A 20,850-nucleotide genomic window follows, 5' to 3' on the forward strand; every position below is an offset into this window, starting at 1 on the left:
ACTACATATAGATGAAAATGTCTTATTTAAATCTGTCATCCACCCACCCCCTTTCTTGCTTGTAGGGAATTCCATAAAGTACAACTTAGGGAATCCCTACCAGCAGCAAATATATGCAGGTCCCATCAGTATTGCCTATTCTCACGTATATAAACTCTCTAATTGGAAGGAATCATCCCATGCTTGCAAAACATTACATCAGAATACTTTGTTGCCAGGTGGTGCAGATTTTAAACCTGAACTTAGAGGGCTGCTGTGTTAGGAGTTTTCCTTATAGCATTATGAGGTCAACGGAGACAACACTAGTTGAGCAAGTCTCATAGCTGAATCTTCGAGGTACTTCTGCATTATCAGTTCTTGTGACTTCTTGATTAATTCCTTTGTGCATATTCCTTTCAGCGTATTGCTTCAATTCCTGCCATAAATATCACATAGTATACATAGTATTCCAAGTGTGATTGCACCATAGATTTATATAAAGGAATCATGGCAGATTTATTTTCAGTTCCTTTCCTGATGATCTCCAACATGGAATTTGCCTTTTTCACAGCAGCTTCACACGGGGCCGATGTTTTCATCAAGCTATCCACCACAACCCCAAGATAGCTTTCCTGGTCACTGCCAGCTCAGACCTCATTGGCGTATCTGTGAAGTTAGGCTTTTTTTGCATCACTTTACATTTCCTTACAGTAGACCATCTGTTGCCATTTTAAATGCCCTTTCCCCCAGTTTGGAGAGACCCTTTTGGAGCTCTTCGCTATCCCTTTTTGTTTTTACCATTTATATAATTTGTCACCCCACTGCTTACCCCCTAACTCCAGGTAATTTATGAACAAGTTAAAAAGCACTGGTAATTTCCCCCACAAATTTGCAGTCATTGTGGCTTAATGGAATGAATCATACCTTCATTTGCAATTGCAGCATGCAACACAGCCTTCCCCAACCTGGTGTGCTCCAATTGTTTTGGATTGTAACTCCCATGTTGGCTGGGAACAATGGGAGGTGCAGTCCAACACATCTGGAGGGCAGTTGGTTGGGGAAGGATGATGTAACCTTTAGTTAAACCCTAAGACTTAAGCTGTTTCTATGAATACAAAAATATTAAACAAAAACAATGTCTCATTGTTTAGGAACATGTTGAAGACTTTGAGATGTTGTCCTTCTGGCTCTCAAATACATGTCATTTTCTTAACTGTTTGAAACAGTACAGTGGGGAAGAGGTAAGAATAATTTTATACTCCACATAAAGTAATTGAACATCACAATACAATACATTGCATGATAAAAACTTTTTGGTGAGTATTGCCCATTTGAATCAATTTGACCTGAAAACCACATCCTTCCAATGTGTAGCCTTGTGAATCCATACAATGATAAAATGGAGCATAGTAAGAAAGTAGTTCACTTTGGTTGGTGTTAGTTGAACAATGTGATAAAGATATCAAAAATAAATAAAGAAAATCATTAGGAAAATGTGAAATCACTAACAGCACAATGGAAGAAATCTATAAATCTAATGTGGCATTTCATTTCCTTACTGTTATGTTTGAAGTTGGTAAGGATGTAAGGAAACCACCTATTTGTATTAAAGACAACCGTGTGCATCTCTTTCACTTAATTTCTACATGCACATGGATAATCCAGGTGATCTCTGCAGTTCCACATATGGAAACTGAGGCTTCAATTCTTTCCCTGAAGGTTAGGAAGGCCTGAGCCTGGCACTCTTCCCACCACTAGCCCTCTTCCCCTACTGTCCATGATGTGGACAGTACTATAACTTTTGAATCCTCACCCCCACCCACCCTGCATTATGAACCCAACATCTCCCCTGTCCAGGTCCATGCAGTGGGCATTTGGGCAGGGTTCACATAATTTCTTGAAATTAAGTGTTATGTTCTGGAAGGAAAGCTGGTATTTTCTGTTAAAATTACCCTGGGCAGGCTCCATAGCCCATTAATATTCTACTAGCGCTAAGTGGAAAATGTGTGCATGGATGCTTGTGACTTGAGTGCATTAATAGCCCTTTGCTCTTCTGAGCATATGTATGTACTGGTCTAGTTAATGTGTAATAGGGTAAAACCTGAAGTGTATTTGTGGTCTTAATTGCCATGTGTTTATAACTATACAACTGACTTTCAGGAATTCATGAGGCATAATACTCCACAACAGAATAAGAACAACCTGAAGCATTTTGATCTTTCGGAATATAGGCAGGTTCTCAGTGATCTTGCCATTCGTATTTATCATCAATTTATTATTGTAATGGAGAACAATATCCAGCCAATGATAGGTAAGAAGGTGGCAACTAATATAAGCAGTAGCTCACCGTCTAAGCTGTTTAACTAAGGGCGCAATCCTATGCATGTCTAGACAGAAAAAACTTACAATTCCCTGCATGTCCTGGCCAGCCTGACTGGTTAGGGCACGCTGGGAATTGTAGGACTTTTTTCTGTGTAAACATGCATAGGATTGCTCCCTAAACCTTGTACGAGGTGAAAAAGATCCAGAAGTGAATTATAGTTATTTTCTTGTTTCTTCATGCATGTCTGAAAAGTATGTGTATATGTACACATGTCTTTATGTGTGTATGTATTCTTAGGCTACAATCCTATGCACCATTGAACATAGTGGGACTGATTTCTGAGTAAATGTGCATAGGGTTGCCCTGTTAGTCTCATATACAGGCTAAAAACTGGTCACACTCTGGGAGAGAGCGGAAGACAGGAAGGCCTGGCGTGCTATGGTCCGAAGAGTCGGACACGACTTAACGACTGAACAACCTGTGACCATAACTATTGGTTGAGCTGCTCTGATGTCATAGAATTTTCATGTACATCCTAGCTGCTCAGGGGAAAACAGTCAGCAATAAAATGATGGCAAATAGTACAGCTTCTGTGAGAGAAACCCATGGACGTATGGTACTAGAGTCTGACAGGCTTTTTGCCCTTTCCATGGCCCAGCTCCTTCTGCCAGAATAGGTAGGGCTTTCCTTCCTTTGCAAATGAAACTGGAATGAGAAGCTTCATTCTAAGCAAGTCTGGGCTCCAAAGTGCCATTCAGACTAGCATAGCTTGTCTCTGGAGCAATAGTTTTCCATGAACCAAGCTAGGCCAGTGGTGGAGAACTCTGGTTCGCTGGCCATGGAAGTTCCCCAGTTAGCGTGTGGAACCTTGGGCCCTCGGGGAGGAGACATGGAGAGGAATCCCACTACAGGTCAGAGATAACTAGGGGATTCCCTTTAGTTACTGCTCTCCCCCACCAGAATGGGATAGAGTGCTATGCCTGTCTCATGGCATCCCCAATGGGTGTGGGGCAGGTCAAGCTGGTCCCTGGCCAAAGTGGCCATTGGAGAAGCTCCAGCCAGCACCTCAGCCAGGCACAGATGATGTTGGCCAAATCCATTTGCACGACACGTGCTGCCCCCATGTCTAATATATAGGCGTTCTCAGGAATGAGCAGAGGTATTGCTGCAAGCCATCAGAGGCCTGGAGCACTCGGGAAATATATTCAGGTCACTACCTATTTCAGGGACAGTTCAGGCACTATACATGAGTTTGAACCCCATCATATATTTTCTTTTTAATAATTTATTCATAGATCACAAGATTACATGATACGTTTGTGTGAATGCAGGTGCAGTCATGTGAATAGTGCAATATGAGAAGAGACCCTTGAGTCTGCTTCAAGGATTATACCTAGCTGTTTCCTTAGCATTTGTATTTCCATTTTTAGCCTGAACCTAAATGTCCACTGAATACAGGATTCTCAAAATGCAGCCCACTCAAATGGCCTTCCTCTCTTGCATTACTGCAATAAAAAGCAAGCTGATATTTAAAACCTTTAAGCGGCTTTGAAATCATGACTTGTTTCCAGAGCCAAATGGCAGTGAGTGTTTAGAGGGACCTTTTTATTTTTGCTTGCTTGATGTTATCTTCTCCAGTGCCGGGAATGCTGGAGTATGAAAGCCTCCAGGGGATTTCTGGCTTAAAACCGACTGGATTCCGCAAGCGTTCTTCTAGCATAGATGACACAGATGCCTACACCATGACCTCCATCCTGCAACAGCTCAGCTATTTTTATACCACAATGTGTCACAATGGCTTGGACTCAGAGCTTCAGAAGCAGGCAGTGAAGCAGCTTTTCTTCCTGATTGGAGCAGTCACCCTGAACAGTCTCTTTCTTCGCAAGGACATGTGCTCTTGTCGAAAAGGGATGCAGATAAGGTAAATTTGTATTTTAAAAAAAAAAATCATTAAAACATTTGCATCCTATCTTTCGATCCAGAAAAAAAAATCTTAAAGGTGGCTAGCAGAAGTATGATAACCAAAATACAAGGAAAAAACAAATTTTGGTTGACAGCAGCAGACCAATAAAAGCAGCAGGTGCCAACAGCTTAAACCAGCCTTCCCCAACCTGGTGTCCTCCAGATGTGTTGGACTACAAAGCTGGCTGGGGGATTATGGGAGTTGTAGTGCAACTCATCTGGAAGATACCATGTTGGGAAGGCTCGCTTAAAGAAACCTTAAACAGCAGCATTCCATTACAGATCTAAAAGAGTCGGGGCACTCTGATAGAGAATGGCCTTGGCCAGGTGCCTAAAAGCAGGGATGGAGCTTAGGGATGTCAGAGAATTTCTCCACGAATCTCAGGGAGGCCGAATGCCAGTGCATTCGGCCCCCCGAAATTGGTGGAGAAACGGTCTGCCCCCCCCGGGACGGGACTTACCTTGGTCGAATGTCCCTGGTGGCGGTGGCGGCTCCAGCGGCGGTTCGGCAGCGGCGGTGGCCGGTCTTCCGACCGGCTGCCGCCGCCGCCATTTCCAAGTAAAAAAACCAAAACAAAACAAGCAAAGATTTACATAGCCTATCACGGCTAGATTTTTAAAAAACACCATGATAGGCTACGTAAATGTTTACGTAGCCTATCACGGCTGACTTTGTGGGGGGGGAAGTGCGTACGCAAATGGCGGCACCCATGGGCGCCGCCATTTGTGTACGCGCTTTTTTTTCCCCCAAAGTCAGCCGTGATAGGCTACGTAAACATTTACGTAGCCTATCACGGCTGACTGCAGGGACGCAAACGGCGGCGGCTACGGCCGCCGCCATTTGCGTCCCGGCAGGAGATGACGTTTCGCGGCCGGAGGGATGGGGCGCCTCCCCCCCGGCCAGAATTTTGGCAGGGAGGGACGGGGCGCCTCCCCCCCTGCCAGAATTTCAGGGGGAGGGACGGAGCGCCTCCCCCCCACCGCAAAGCAAGCTTCGGGATCAGGTAAGTGACTTTCGTCCATTCGTAAGCAAGATAGTTTTGGTGCCTCACAAAGAATGTCCTTTCCCACATAACCATTCACAGTACTTCAAATAACAAGGCTGTGCATCCAAGGTTCTTAAAGCATGGGTAGATTCATATGGAGATGGCGGTCCTTATGGTGTCCTGGACCCAGACCATGTAGGTCTTGAATGGTTAAAATTAAACACATTCTGTTATATCCAGCAGCAAAAATACAGAAGATTAGCAGTGGCCTTCTGGCTGCTGATCTGTTTCCACTGGAGCCCACAGCATGGAATAAATTGTGAGCCACTGATTTTTACCTTCAGAATAGTGTTGCATTGAAAGACTTGTATCTTGTTAATGTATGAACATGGCTAGGAAGAAACAGTAGAAAAACCATGCTCTTTCCACACTGTATGACATTCAAAAATAAAGCAGTCTAAGGGCAACAGTGCTGGCTGGGGAATGCTGGGACTTTTTTCTGTCTAAATGTGCATAGGATTACACCTTCAATTGTGGAAATAAATTACTTTGATTAATAAATTAAAGTCCTGTTTTTTTGTTTGACATACAAAGTATGCCTGACATTTTATTCTGTCTGTGTTTTTCTTAACACATTGCTTTGGGGCCACTTCACACAAGTTTTTATTTTTCTTACATCTGAAATTTTTCTAGGTAGAAAAAATATGTGTGAAGTGACCTTTATGTAACCAGGGTGCTTCCAGATGAGGCTTTTATAGTGCTATCACCCTGCCTCATTCACAGAATTTTAGGGGGGATCCAGATGACCTCCTCTTCCACTCATAACCCTTCCTTGTTTTCCCACCACTTCTTCCATCTTTTTTGTACTTCAGAAAATCTGTTAAGGAAAAAAAGATGGAATAGCTGCAGAAAGCCTTCTGATTGGTAGCGAGCGATAGGAGGCTCTCCACCTGGAAGCACGCCATCTTCTGGGCAAAAGGAGGTGTAAATAAAGTTACTGTGTTTCCTTCTCCTTGTTAACCCCAGGTGTAACATCAGCTACCTGGAAGAATGGCTTAAAGAGAAGAATCTGCAGAGCAGCTCTGCCAAGGAGACTTTAGAGCCTCTTTCCCAAGCAGCTTGGCTCCTTCAGGTCAAAAAGGCCACAGATGATGATGCCAAAGAGATCTATGAATGCTGCACATCCCTCTCTTCTGTGCAGGTATTGCTCACCTCTGTCCTAGAAGAGCAACTTGTGGCCCTCCAGACTGTTAGACTGCAACTCCCATCATCTCTCACCATTGGCAATGCTGGATAGGGCTGATGGGAGTTGCAATCCAACAGCATCTGGAGGGCCTCATGTTACACACCCCTTGGCTAGGGAATTCCTTGCTAGATCTTAAAGGACTGGTTTATGAACCCTTTTTGTCTATACAGGGTCTGTTTGGAAGCTGATAGGCATTGTGTGAGAGCACAGCTTTGTCCTGTTCTGTGGTCCCTTGAAGCTCATGGGGAAGCTGGTAGCAGGATCAAGGCAGGAAGAAAACAGAACCTTGGATAGCTCCACATGGGTCCTGCTGGCTGGAACTCTCTCCTATTTGGACAATAGGAGAATGGTGTCTCAGCTGAAGCCAAGTGAAGCCGTATGTAGGCTGAGGAGACCTGTAGTATGGTCAGCTTTGCCCCTCTGAAAGGAGTTGACTGGATTCTTAAGGGGCTACTTGATTTTGTAGCCTGAGACTTCTGTGAGGCTGGGGAGATTGGAGTTCTGCTGGGTACTCATCCTCTGAGTCAGAAAGCAATGGCAGAGGGCCCTGAAGGAGGCACTGAGTGTCCTACTCCTGAGGAAGTTAGCTGTGCCTCGTCCTCATCAGAATCCTCTGCTGCACACTGGAGGGCCCTGTGGGTTGGGGGCCATAACACTCTTCCATTTGGCTGGGCATCAACAGCGGACTTTTCCTTGTGGATAGCAAGATGTCCGTGCCCTATTTTTTAAAAACGGCTCTTTTCTCTCATTAAAATTACTCAGACGTTTGCCATCTCCTTCTCTCTCCCATCTATTTTTCTGGTTTTTCTTTCTTAAAATAAAGCTTACCTCTTGCCTTTCATGGGTAGTCCTTGCTTCTACCTCCATGTCTGTGATCATGTATTCCTTTCCCCATATTATTCCCTAGACTATAACAGGGTTTATCTTCTTTTCTCAGTTTCCCTTCACCACATACCCCCCACCCCCCACTGTCTCCTTCTCCCTGGTTATTTTCCATTCTGCTGTTTTTGGGGGGTGACCTCAGTACTTACGATTGTGGAAATCATTGTAATTTTAACTTTCAGACTGTATATTCCAAGAATTCATTAATTTGTTTATATAATCTTTGCAGATAGTAAAAATCCTCAACTCCTATACTCCTATAGACGATTTTGAGAAACGAGTGACGCCATCATTTGTTCGTAAAGTGCAGGTGTGGTTATTAAATCACAGTTTCATTTGAAAGACTTTATATGTGCTTTTTTAAAAAAAAAGAATATTTTTCCACGGCAATTTTAGTTCTTGCTACTTTAATCTTCTCTCTCTTTATTCTAATTTCAGGCTATGCTGAACAATAGAGAGAATTCTTCACAATTGATGGTAGATACGAAATATCTCTTCCAAGTGACATTTCCTTTCACTCCCTCTCCGCACGCTCTGGAAGTAATCGAAATCCCCAGCAGTTTCAAACTTGGCTTTCTCACTAGAATATAACAAAAAAGAAGAGACTGTAAATTTATCCTCTGCTTGAAGGGCAAATGAACACTCAACTATGTGCTTCCTCAGTCACTGGGAAGTAAACTTGGAGGTTAATTTTGAAAAACATTTGGAAATCAGGATGTAAGATATGAAGTAGTGCATATTCTGCGCTCCACCTTAAGATCTTAAACTGTCTTCTTCCATTTTGTAGAGCAGAACTCATTGTAGTTTACAGGTGTTCCATTTTGGATCCAGCCATGTTGAAACTATGGTACTGCATCCATGGTGGTTCTCCATGTCACTAAATACTTTCTGTAATGAAGGACTAACAAGGCAGTTCTTTGTAATATTTTACTACAATATTTGTAACGCTATTTGTAAATTTACACCATATATGTATGTTTTAAGGAAGCAGTCATCTTGTATATTTAATATAATGATATATGACAAAACAGATGACAGTTATAGTATGTCAATGTATTGTGTCAAATTATTGTTATATAGGGTAATACTTCACATTCAAAGAACTTAGGTAAGGCAGGAAAGATTGATAAGGTGCATACCACCAAAATGAGCATGATGTGGTATTCTCAGGACTAAATTAGCAGAGCCTCCCCCCTCTTTTTTTCTTTACTGTAAGCATGTGGGCCCCTCATCCAGATCAGAACATCATACATGTGTAGGTGGGGTTAAATGTTCCACCAAGAGATCAGGAGCAGTGCTACATTTAAGAGAACACCCAAATTGTGAACCTGAATCTTCAGGAGGAGTGCACCCTGACTAATCAAGCTGTATAATTACTCCATGATCAGCCATATTCCCAATTTATGTCTTGTCTGGATTAAATTGGTTTCTTCATCCTCATCCAGTCCATTACTGGCCTAAGATACCCAACTCTAACCTTCCATTGCCTCACTAGGATTAGTTAGAAAAGACAGAGGTAGATTATTGATGGCACTGCACTCCAGATCTCTGGACCAACTCACCTAGCAGTTTCACGTAGATGTTAACTAACATGATGAGATGGATCCCTCTGGCTAATGGGATGGCACAGCAGTTTCCCAGCACCACCTTCTGAGATCTACTGTCCAGAATGAACCAGAAGCACCGTATCATAATGCTCTTTAGTTGCATCGGGGCAAGGCAACTCAGATGGTCAATGATCTTGAAAGCTCCAATAGTACCAACGGAGATACACTCTGGTCTGTGTCTCAGTGCAAGATGTCCACTAGAGTGACCAATGCAGACTTTGTCCCCAAACTGGTGGAAAAGCGAGATTGAAAAGGATCTAGAGGAGGGGGAAGTTATGTTTTCCTACCATAACTATTCCTGAAGAAAGCAATCTATTGCATGGGGGCTACATATTGTACAATTAACACTGAATCAGGCTGGTGCTTGTATAACATTAGCAAAAAAAGCACACCCTCCCCCCAATAATAATAGCCTTTGGGAATAGTCTGGAAGCACCCAGACAGAAGGAAGAGCAAAATCCAGGATTGTTGTTGTTCAGTCATTCAGTCGTGTCCGACTCTTCGTGACCCCATGGACCATCGCACGCCAGGCCTTCCTGTCCTGCGCTCTCTCCCAGAGTGTGCTCAAGTCCATATTCATTGCATCGGTGATGCTATCTAGCCATCTCATCCTCTGCCATCCCCTTCTCCTTTTGCCTTCAATCTTTCCCAGCATCACGGTCTTTTCCAGTGAGTTTTCTCTTTGCATTAGGTGGCCAAAATATTTGAGCTTCAGCTTCAGTATCTGTCCTTCCAATGAGCACTCAGGGTTGATTTCCTTTAGGATGGACTGATTGGACCTCCTTGCAGTCCAGGGGACTCGTAAGAGTCTTCTCCAGCACCACAGTTGGAAAGCATCGATTCTTCTGCGCTCAGCCTTCCTTATAGTCCAGCTCTCACAGCCATACGTTGCTACTGGGAAAACCATAGCTTTGATTATACGAACCTTTGTCAGCAAGGTGATGTCTCTGCTTCTTACTATGCTGTCTAGGTTTGCCATAGCTTTCCTCCCAAGGAGCAAGCGTCTTTTAATTTCATGGCTACAGTCACCATCTTGGAGCCCAAGAAAATAAAATCTGTCACTGCTTCCATTTCTTCCCCTTCTACATGCCAGGAAGTGATGGGGCCAGATGCCATGATCTTAGTTTTTTTAATGTTGAGTTTCAAACCAGCTTTTGCACTCTCCACCTTCAAGAGGCTGTTTAGATCCTCTTCGCTTTCTGCCATTAGGGTGGTATCGTCTGCGTATCTGACACAGTTGTTGATAATTCTCCCGGCAATCTTAATTCCGACCTGTGATTCATCCAACCCGGCGTTTCTCATGATGTACTCTGCATATAAATTAAATAAGCAGGGTGACAATATGCAGCCTTGTCGTACTCCTTTTCCAATTTTGAACCAATCGCTTGTTCCATGTCCGGTTCTTACTGTTGCTTCTTGACCCTCGTACAGGTTTCCCAGGAGACAGGTAAGGTGGTCTGGTACTCCCATCTCTTTCAGAATTTGCCACAGTTTGTTGTGATCCACACAATCAAAGGCTTTAGCATAGTCAATGAAGCAGAAATAGACGCTTTTCTGGAATTCTCTTGCTTTCTCCATGATGCAGCGAATGTTGGCGATTTGATCTCTAGTTCCTCTGCCTCTTCGAAACCCAGCTTGTACTTCCGGTAGTTCTCGGTTCACATACTGCTGAAGCCTAGCTTGTAGGATTTTGAGCATCACCTTGCTGGCATGTGAAATGAGCGCAATTGTGCGGTAGTTTGAACACTCTTTGGCGTTGCCCTTCTTTGGACTTGGAATGTAAACTGACCTTTTCCAGTCTTGTGGCCATTGTTGAGTGTTCCAAATGTGTTGGCATATTGAGTGCAGCACTTTAGCAGCAGCATCTTTTAGGATCTTAAATAACTCAGCTGGAATACTGTCGTCTCTGCTAGCTTTGTTGTTGGTAATGCTTCCTAAGGCCCACTTGACTTCACTCTCTAGGATGTCCAGCTCAAGTTCAGTGACCACACTATCACAGCTATCAAGGACATTCAGATCTTTCCTGTATAGTTCTTCTGTGTATTCTTTCCACCTCTTCTTAATCTCCTCTGCTTCTGTTAGGTCCCTGCCTTCTTTGTCCTTTATCATATCATTTGTCATAAAATCCAGGATAGTCGGAAGCAAATGCAGCCTGCTACCCATCAGCCAAGTTACCTTATTGCACTGCATTTGCTGTTTTTAACACAGCTGTGTGCAAATGGTCTCTTGAACTTCTCCGCAATATTTGTAGACTGGAGTTGGGAAACCATTTCACCAAATATCTCTATGGGGAGGAGAAATTCTCTAGTAGTTTCTCAATGTGGGGCTCACCATCAGCAGTGGCAGTAGCACAGCGTTTCCCCCAGCCCCTCGCTGCTGCTGATAGTGGCAGCAGTAGCGACTGTGTTGACCGCCTGGTGACCATTTTGCATCCTTCACAATGTGACATTCCAGGGCATTGGTGGGGGTGGGGGAATGGTTCCCCCCCCCCGGTGGAGAATATTCACAGAAAGTTCTACTAAGTGGCCTCTTTCTAGGGGCGGGGTGAAAAAAAGAAAACGTTTCTCAGAAAAAAAAATCTTCTGAGAAATTTTGGCTCACCTCCAGTTTTTCCACATTCCAGAATGCCCAGGGAGCCCTTGCTGTCATTCTTTTTAGCTGATTCTGTGATACATAAAAAATGCAGTTCAGCAACTGCTTAAACTGGCATCTACCCCTTGAGTTTAATGGTGTTTTATCACAAAGTATATGCTGCTTGATTATTCTCTTGGGTACATTTCCCCACATTTCCTCACCTCAGGCATGGTGTGTGTATGTGTGCCTATGTCTAAAATTAGTGATGTTTGTGATGTATGCTGTGTTAGTGCAACTATTTAATGTGATGACTGAGTGCATGGGTAAAATGGGGTAGGTTAAGTAGAGCTTGCACTGCTTCAGTCCAAAGCCCGAATAATGAGGCAAAGCAGGCTGGGGGTTGGACTCGATGGTCTTGTAGGCCCCTTCCAACCCTACTATTCTATGATTTATGATTTGGAGATGCTTCAGCATGATACGAGGCAAATCAGAACAGCACTGAGGCACCCTGCCACAAAGTGGGTCACTTATGAGGTGCCTTGGTCCACCTCGTATAACTGGAGCTCTTCTTATGCTTTCTGAGCAGCCCAGACAAGCTGTCTCCAAAATATATCAACTTGTGAAAGATCATGCGGAGGGGGGAGAAGGGGAGAGGAAGTGGAGGTGCCAAGTGTATCAATTTGAGAGAGATCCAGCCACTGGGAGGGGCAGAAGATGAGGAGGGAGGGGGAAAGGAGGAAAGGAGGGAGGGAGCTCTGCTATGAGTCAGCCTCTGTTTGCTCATTGTGAGAGAGGTGGCGTTACTAGAGGAGAGGACTGTCTGAACATTATTTGGCTAGAGCAATGGTCTCCAAAGTGGGGTGTGTGCACCCCGTGGGGTGCACAAGCTGATCCATTGGGGTGTGCAAGCTGCCTGATAATTGAGCAGCATCCCGCTGCCCTGACTGTGTGCAATGATGGTGGTGATGGCAGCAGCAGTAGGATGGGATGGGAGCCAAGAGGGAAGCTCCATGGCATTTCTCTCTCAGCTCCAGTCCTATCCTGCCTTCCAGTGTGGCCACTGAGAGCAATCGCACCAGTCTGTGCCAGGCATGGCAGAGGAAGTCATACCACCAGAGCAGCTGGCATCCTGCCAAAGGAGATTGACCCTTCCCACTCCCCTTTGGCAGAACGAAGCCGAGAAGAAAGCACGTGCTGTGACAGCTATGTTAGTGGCGCCCCACCCCACCCTTCTGTAATAGGTTAACTGTTCCTTCTTGTTTGTTCATTTAAAAATCCAGAAACGTTCACTGTAGTTACTTATCTCCCCCCACCCCTTTTCAATTCTCCCTCAACCATTAGTTTGCCCTTACTTTGATTCTGTCTAGATTTTTAATAAATAAATAAGATGTGTGTGTGTGTGTAGTACTTTCCTTGTTCTTGGCTCCCCTCCACCCCCTTCTCAATTCCTGTATTCCTGCCCTTCCCATTTTTTATCTCTTTTCTCTAAAAAAATAAAAATAAAAACCTCTTTCTCTTCTGTTAGGATTATAGTTAGCCCCCCCCCCCACTTGCTTGTAGTTTAGTGTTTGCTTTTCTTTTGCTCGTGTGTGTGTGTGTGTGTCTGCGCGCGTGCGCTTGTGTTGTGTGGACAAGCATACAGTGTGAGTCAAAGGACTACACACAGTCCACATTTCCAAAAACAGTGGGCAAAGCACTGCACACATTAACAGCTATTATTTAAATACTAATATGCTACACTGTGTGTTGCAAAGCAAGCAAGCCCAATATGAGGCATCTTCAGGGTCTTGGCAGGGGCAGAGGTGGGCAAAGTGCTGCTGTGCCCTCCTGGCAGGGTTGCTGTCTTTGTTTGCTTCCTGCCTACCAGCCAGTGTTTCCCCAGGCAATTCAGCCAAAGGGACCCTGAGGTTATTGACTGTGAATAGGAAAGTAGTACTGTTTGCACTTCAAAGAAACCTACAGCAGAGTTTAGGGATAGTGACCACCTCACTGCTTCAACACCTTCCTTGATTATCGCTTTATGAACTTTGGTTTGAGTTTCTGAGAACAGCACATTTTACCTGTGCTTAACACAACCCCCCCTGGGCCAAGCTATCTGAAGTTTGGCAGGTGGGATGTGCTCCAGGGGGCTTTGCATTCTCCAACTTTCATGCGCTTCTGTGCAACCAGTGAAAAGTTACAGTTCTTTGCTTTGAGAGATTTCCTTGGAAAAATCAAATTTCACCTGCACCTTGCACAAAAACCAGTGGGCCAAACTGTGTGAGATTTGGCAGGGGGGCCAAGAGTTCCCCAAATGTCATGTATTTATCATGAAAACTGAAAAGTCATGTCCGTTTGTGTTTTCTCATGCAAGCCGATGGTAAAATGCCCAAAATGAGCGATTTGGATGTTGGAATCTCTCTTCAGATTCGAATCCAAGTTGAAGCGGATGGGGTCCAAATCAGTCTGAAGCGAAGTGGGGCTGTTTCGGAAGGTCCATGCACAGCCCTAGGTTACACTGACAGCCTAAACATAATTAAGGCTACCATCTTATACAGCTTTACCTGACGCAAGTTCCATTGAACTCAATAGGACTGACTTCTGAGTAGACATGAATAGGAGTGCACTGTTCGTTGGAAATAAGTTCTGTTGGTTTTAGTGGAAGTGACTTCCAAGGAAGGAACAGATTTGATGCGTATGAATGTAACAAAGCCCTGACATATTTTCTTTTCTAAATGAAAGTGTTAGGTGAGTCAAGCATCAGCAGGGAGAAAATGTTGACTGATTTTCACAGGAATGAACATTATCAACAGGAATGAGGAAATTATAGCATAGAAGGCATTTGCACTATGTCCCCATAAGAACAGATGGCAGACAGGCAGGGAAGAGGTGCGAACTGAGGCAGAGCTGCATGGGCGTCTGCTCTGTCACGTGTCTGTCCGCTTAGCATTGTGGTCAACAGCAACTGTCCAAAAGACAACATTTGTAAAATTATTATTGTTGCACTTTCACAGTGGGTATCTCTCATCCTGAGTCTCTGAAAAGAAGAGTTCAACTGGTGTCCTTCAGGGATGGAAAAAGAACAGATAAGGTTTTCTGCCCAGAAATAAGACTCCTTGGCCTAACCTTCATGCCCAAGTTACAAAAACCATCAGGCGTCTATGCGTGCCAATGGGGCTGTAACTGAGTGGCAGAGAACGTGCAACGCATACAGAAGTATCCCAAAAGCTGCTTTACTTTCGGGTTCATCTCAACACCCAGGGATGGATTTCAGGGGAAAATGGGGGTCTTACAACTCCTCGTGAACCATTTAAATAACTCATTTTCTAAGGCCTGGGCTGAAAAATAAGAGAACATCACAGAACACATGAAGGCCACTGGTTAGATAAGACTTGTGGAGTCATTTTAAGAAATAAACTTTCCCCTGCTTCCATAGCGAAGCCCCTTTCTAGGTGCCACTATATTTTTTCTGCGTGTTAGTTAATGGCTGACAGGAAACTGAACACAATATAAATGGGTTCAAGATGGCTCCCATTGTGCTAACGCGTCACTTGCTCCTTAATTTATTACCTGCTATGGATTGTCCACCTTTGTGCGGGATGTTCTTAGGCTACAAAGGCACTTTCTTTTTCATTGATAGCTGCAAGTATGTTTATATGGAATAAAGTGTGTAGACCCCAAAGCCAAAAACATGCACAAAGTTAAGAATTTGTATCCTAGGATTTTCTTTTTCACCCATGAGAGTTTCCTTTAATGGCTGAAAGTAATAGTCTCTAGAACCTGCAATAGCAGTGTAGAAGGTGCCACACGACAAAAACACTGGCATGTGCCTTAATACCTTCTAAGTAGATTACCTCAGCATTAAGTTTGTCCTTGTGCATTTCAAGTTGCATACTGATTATTTCTTTGCCTCCCTGACACATCAAAGTGTTCGCTCTGGGAAAAGAAGGTAAGAACTATGATGTGTTAACTTACAATATTGTGCATAAAGGAAGCATAGTGTAACACGAAGGTAGATTCCAAGAGGTAACACTTTGCTTAGTTATTTTGTTTCTACCCTACCTTTTAGGGCGAGCCTTCACAAGGTGGCTTATAATAAAAATTTAAAAGCAAACCAATTTGGAAATAGTTACAGCAAGAGCGAACTGGTGGAGGGGAGCCCACTTCTTTTCCTCTTCAGGTTTTCGGATGTAGTCTTCCCCCACCTTCTTTTGTGCCTAACCTGTTGGGGTTTTTAAAGATTTTTTTCCCTACCTGCTCAAGCAGCTGGCACAACACCCTTCCTCCTGACCCCCAATCCAAGAGCATCACTGGAGCTTTTTCTCAGAAAGGAAGGAAGGAAGGAAGGAAGGAAGGAAGGAAGCAGGCCCCCTGTTTAAATTTTTGGTTGTCTGGAAACCCTGCTTAAAAATATGGCAGATAATAACACCGCTGTATTACCAGTGCCTTCCAGTTGTCTTTTGTTGCAATGGCAGTATTTGAGATGATGTGATGATTTCAAATGGAACAGAATGGAGAAGGAATTGTATTTGTGGAAAGAAAATGCATACCTGCCAGCAGTGCTAGAGAAACGGGGGGGGGGGGGAGCAAACATGTTCACCTTACTTTTTGTGCTGGCCTTCTTAGCTACTGTTATTTGACAGCTATGGGTGCAAGGTGGGGTGGGGGCATAGTATGATAATATTAGGGGAAACCGGGGGGTGGGGCAGAATTTGTGGATTTTATTAAGGACCCCCCTACTTCCCCACCCCCATAATTGGACATCTGCCTATTAGTATGATGGACAGGGCTGTAATGTTTGGGGGCAATCCTTTGCATGTTTACACAGAAAAAAGTCCTACGACTCCCAGCATTCCCCAGCCTGCTATGCTATGCTATGCTGGCTGTGGAGTGCTGGGAATTGTAAGACTTATTTCTTTCTAAACATAAGATTGCACCCTTAATCTATTAATGAGTTGGATTAATAATTTTAAGGACACAATCCCATGCATGTTTAGACCATACTGGGGATGCTGGGAGTTGTAGGACTTTATTCGGTTTAAACATCCATAGGATTGCACCCTAAAAACGACTGAAGAATGGTATATGTGAGTATAGGACACGGCCTCTGTGATCATGCTCAGTGATATGCAGTGGAGGCTGGTGGCTCCAGTGTCAGTGGGGCGATAAATCCGCTCTGGGATTCAGTCAGAACCAGTCAGAACTCTAGAGGATCTATCAAAGTTTCACACCTTGGACAGCTCCTTTAGAGTTCTGACTGGTTCTGACTGAAACCCGGAGTGGATTCACCGCTCCACTGACATCAGAGCCCCCCAGCCCCCACTGCTAATATGGGGAACTGAGACAACTAAGTGATGCGTTTATTGGAAAGTAGACTCTTTTCATATTGTATTGGAACGATAAGGGACTAGTAAAGGATATTGCATAACCCTATTCCTTGTTTGGGTGTTTTATGATATATGATTTATGCTCAAAATGACTGGTTACTGATAGGAAAATGTTACTTAATGTAAAGATGTTATGTATTAAGAATACACTATAAAAGTATGATTTGTCAAAATTATAGGGTTTTTAAAATACATTTTAATTTTGTTTTTTGTTATATTGAACATGTTGTAAATAATAATTTTTATTTTATTACAAAAACTTGATTGATTGATGTGCTTTCATTAACCAGACAGCCGTTAGACAGATAGATAGACTAACAAGATAATTTAAAATATATATTTAGAGCTAAACATTTCAACTTCCACCCTCATCAGTATATTTTAACTTAGGACTGACTGCATTCATAGTCAATCCAGAGCCTCTTTGTTGCTTTGCTGTTGTGCCAGTTTACACCTTTATGCCTCTCTCTCTCTCTCTCTCTCTCTCTCTCTCTCTCTCTCTCTGTGTATATGTATATGTATATGTATAAATAAATATACATATATAATTCAAGTACTTATAAAACAGGTATTCCTCCTTTTGACTCACACAGGAGGGAATGCCTCTTCTAAAATGATGCCCTAAAATCAATGAATGTGCTTTTATTGTTTCATAACTATTGTTTTGCTCATATGCAAATGTATGCAGATTTAATAAACTAATAATAGAATAATTGTCTAAAACACATATGATCAATCCACTACGGTTTCTTTAATGAGATTGATAAGAAGGGTGCCACAATCTGTGAGTTTCTTCCTTATGCAGCCTCGGGGCATTGACAAGTAGCAAAGGTTCAAGGTTTTTTGTGATTAGAAGTGCTGAGAGCTCATCCTGCCTTCAGCTGTTGTTTATGTATTATTTAAGATGCTTTAAGTACTAGGAAAGGATTTGTGCCTCACTTTAAAGCATCCACCTGGCTTCTTCTTTCTCCCTTCCAGCTCTAGAACCCAGCAGAGATGTGCGACCAGACCTTTCTGGCCAATGTCTTTGGCCCGTGTGACAATTGTTCCAAAGAGAGAGCCCTCCGGGTGATTTATCGCAAATCGGAAAAACTCAGCTACTGCTCACTATGTGTGGAAATGGTATGGGATTGCATTTATTTTAGTGGCTTTTAAATATACATTAATGTGTCTGTGTTATATGCTGCTTTGAATATATATTAAAAATACAGCACAATCCTATCCATGTTTACTCAAAAGTAAGCCTCACTGAGCTCAAAAGAGCTTGCTCCCAGAAAACTGGGTATAGGACTGCAGCCTAACTCTGTCAAGAAGAGCATGGCCTTGAATATTAATACAGAGAGCAGCCGAGTGATCATATCCTCATCAGGGAGTAACTCCCTCCTACTTCCACCTTTCTCCTCAAGAGTGCTAACAACTTGATTGCACTGATGCTATTTATGGACAATAAAGAAAAACAAAGTAACATGCTTCATTAGATGTTCCTGATTCACCAGTCTCCAGTAAGCTGCAGTATTTATTTTCTAGCAGGGCTCCCTTTACCAGCTGCATGCTAGGTAGAAATTCAGCTGGTGCACTCTCCAGTATGATAGCCATGTTAGTCTGTTGCAGTAAAAGCAACAGTCTTGAGGCACTTTAAAGATTAATATATTTATTATGGAATAAGCTTTTGTGGACCAGTTTGGGGAAGGCTGCTCTATCCACTATACCAGACTGCCCTGGGGACATTCTTCCCCTCTTTCCAGCCACCAAGGTATCCAAATTGGGCGACAGCCAAGATTTGCGAATGGGTGATCTGAGTTATAGTGGTGTAGCCAGACAATTTTAGACCCTGGACTTGTCTTATGGGGGGCCCTTTGAGATAGCCATGTACTTCTGTTGTGAAGTACACAACTAACCTTTGTCTTCTCCCCCCTCGAACCTCAGTTCCATGGTTTGAAACTCCTTCTACATTCCTGATGTTATCATAGAATCATAGGGTTGGAAGGGGCCTACAAGACCATCCAGTCCAACCCCCTGCTCAATACAGGAAGCCTGATTCCCAGGCAGTCTTCCATCCAAGTACTAACCAGGGCTGACCTTGCTTATACCACTGTCCATATTTCAAAATATCTCTCAGCAGTTATATTTTAAAATATTTCTGAGTGGTTATATTTCAAAATATCACTACTGTTAGAACTACTACCACAGCAAACTGTTTGCCAACCTTGATTTTAATGCTTCTTCTCTCAGGAATTTGGCAGCATGTTGTTGTTGTTCAGTCAAAAAGTCGTGTCGGACGCTTCGTGACCCCAAGCACCATAGCATGCCAGGCCTTCCTGTCCTCCGCTCTCTTTTTGATGATTGTTTGAAATCATTTTAGATATGTCATCTGTGTGCACTGTCTGTTCATATGTTTGTCAGTAAATGGTTTTACACTTTGTATAATGTATTTTTAATGGTTTTTAATCTTTGTAAACCACCCAGAGAGCTTCAGCTATTGTGTGGTCCAGAAATGTAATACATGAATGGGGAAAAGTACTCTCTGAGCATGTGCAGTTTTGCATTTTAAATTCTCTTAGATCGTAACACCGTGGAGACCACAGTGGAGTCTGGTGGCTCCGATTTCGGCGGGGCTGTGATTCCATTTCGAGTGTCAGTCAGAACCAGCCAGAACTCTACAGGAGCTACCCAAGGCGCTGAGCCCGTTTTTTTTGGGGGGGGGGGGTTCAGCGCCTCGGATAGCTCCTGTAGAGTTCTGGCTGGTTCTGACTGGAGCCCAGAATGGAATCACAGCCCCACCGAAATCGGAGCCGCCAGCCTCCACTAGATTCCGAATAAAATGGGGCTTGCACCCGCACTTTCCCCGCTTTGGCTGGGCATTCGGGGGGCCCTGGACCTGGACCTGGACCGCGGGGTCCGGCCCGAGCCGCGCCAGGGATGAGTTCTCCCTGCCCCCCTCCCTCGGCGCGTTTCCCCTTGACCGCGATGCCTCCCGCTCCCTCAGCCCCCCCCCGCGCTCCCGCGGCGCATCCTCTCGAGCTGCGGGATGCCGCCCGCGCCTGGACCAGGGGCGCTGCCTTGGCCCCCGCCCCTCGCGGACCAGGGCGAGCTGCCGCGCCGCCGGCCGCCGCCTCCTCGCTGGGGCCGGGCAGGCGGCTGCGGAGCTCCTCCCCGCCTCACGCTGCCCGCTTCCCCCCCTCTCGTCCTTCGCAAAGATGGCAACCGAGGGGCTGCAGGAGAACGAGACCCTGGCCTCGCTCCGGGACGAGGCCGAGAGCCTCAGAGGCAAGCTGGAGGAGGAGCGAGCCAAGCTGCACGACGTGGAACGTGAGTCCGGGCGGGGGGCGCCGGGCGCGGGGCTGCCCTCCACCCACGGCTGCTGACTGGGGCTGCGCCGCGCGGGCGGGCGGAGAGGGCAGGAGGAGGGAGCGGGGAACATCAGCAGGGAAGGCCCGGGCCGCGCCTGCTGCCGCGGCTTCGGCTTCGCCGAAGCAGCCTGGTCCTCCTGCCCAGGAGGGGGCTTGGGGGCGGGCGTGGGACAGAGCTTCCTCCCTACCATCTCGCTCTTGCCCATCGCTGTGGTTCTGGGAGTGACGTGGCACGAAGAAGCGACCCAAATCTGCTGTGCTGGCGTTTCTAGAGTTCAGCCTATTGCTGCAAGCCCTTAAATTATTATTATTATTATTATTATTCTTCAGGGTACCTTAAAGACCTCGCAGATTTATTTATTGTACAGATTTATTTATTGTGGCAGCAGCTTTCGTGGAATGGAGCCCCTGTCGTGCAGTGCGTGAAATGTTATCCCCAGCTGGCAGATGCACACAGCATTCGTGGGTGGGTGGGTGGGTGGGGAGGAGCGACATGGATGTAAACAGTGAGACCAAAAGGCCAGGAAGCCCAAGAGGTGGGTCTGCACAGAAGGATGGTTCCTGTAATGATGCCC

The 20,850-nt window shown here is 44.7% G+C and overlaps 2 protein-coding genes across 6 annotated transcripts in view; both read left to right on the forward strand.

The window, feature by feature from the left end:
- Nucleotides 1–8,817, forward strand: part of MYO5C (myosin VC) — a 75,405-nt gene extending 66,588 nt beyond the window's left edge. Inside the window, exons 36-41 of the mRNA XM_084817073.1 lie at nucleotides 1,131–1,220; nucleotides 2,140–2,290; nucleotides 3,941–4,223; nucleotides 6,277–6,451; nucleotides 7,608–7,688; nucleotides 7,817–8,817. Of these exons, the coding sequence (XP_084673199.1) occupies nucleotides 1,131–1,220; nucleotides 2,140–2,290; nucleotides 3,941–4,223; nucleotides 6,277–6,451; nucleotides 7,608–7,688; nucleotides 7,817–7,969 (933 nt within the window). The 3' untranslated portion in view covers nucleotides 7,970–8,817. The remainder of the gene's footprint in view (nucleotides 1–1,130; nucleotides 1,221–2,139; nucleotides 2,291–3,940; nucleotides 4,224–6,276; nucleotides 6,452–7,607; nucleotides 7,689–7,816) is intronic.
- Nucleotides 8,818–20,096: 11,279 nt separating this feature from the next.
- The window catches only part of GNB5 (G protein subunit beta 5), a 37,854-nt gene continuing 37,100 nt past the window's right edge, over nucleotides 20,097–20,850 (forward strand). For 4 of the 5 annotated variants that reach the window (XR_014785341.1, XR_014785342.1, XR_014785343.1 and 1 more), the window contains exon 1: nucleotides 20,119–20,234. Coding sequence is in view for 1 of the 5 variants with exons in the window: in XM_084817074.1 (XP_084673200.1) it covers nucleotides 20,123–20,234 (112 nt within the window). In the remaining 4 variants the exon portion in view is untranslated. Of the gene's footprint in view, nucleotides 20,235–20,850 lie in introns of all 5 variants that reach the window. The other variant, XM_084817074.1, reaches the window with a different exon arrangement.

The sequence above is a fragment of the Heloderma suspectum genome, chromosome 11, assembly GCF_057233095.1.
Source record: "Heloderma suspectum isolate Gila_16-S chromosome 11, 16-S_ref, whole genome shotgun sequence".
In the NCBI taxonomy this organism is placed as follows: domain Eukaryota; kingdom Metazoa; phylum Chordata; class Lepidosauria; order Squamata; family Helodermatidae; genus Heloderma; species Heloderma suspectum.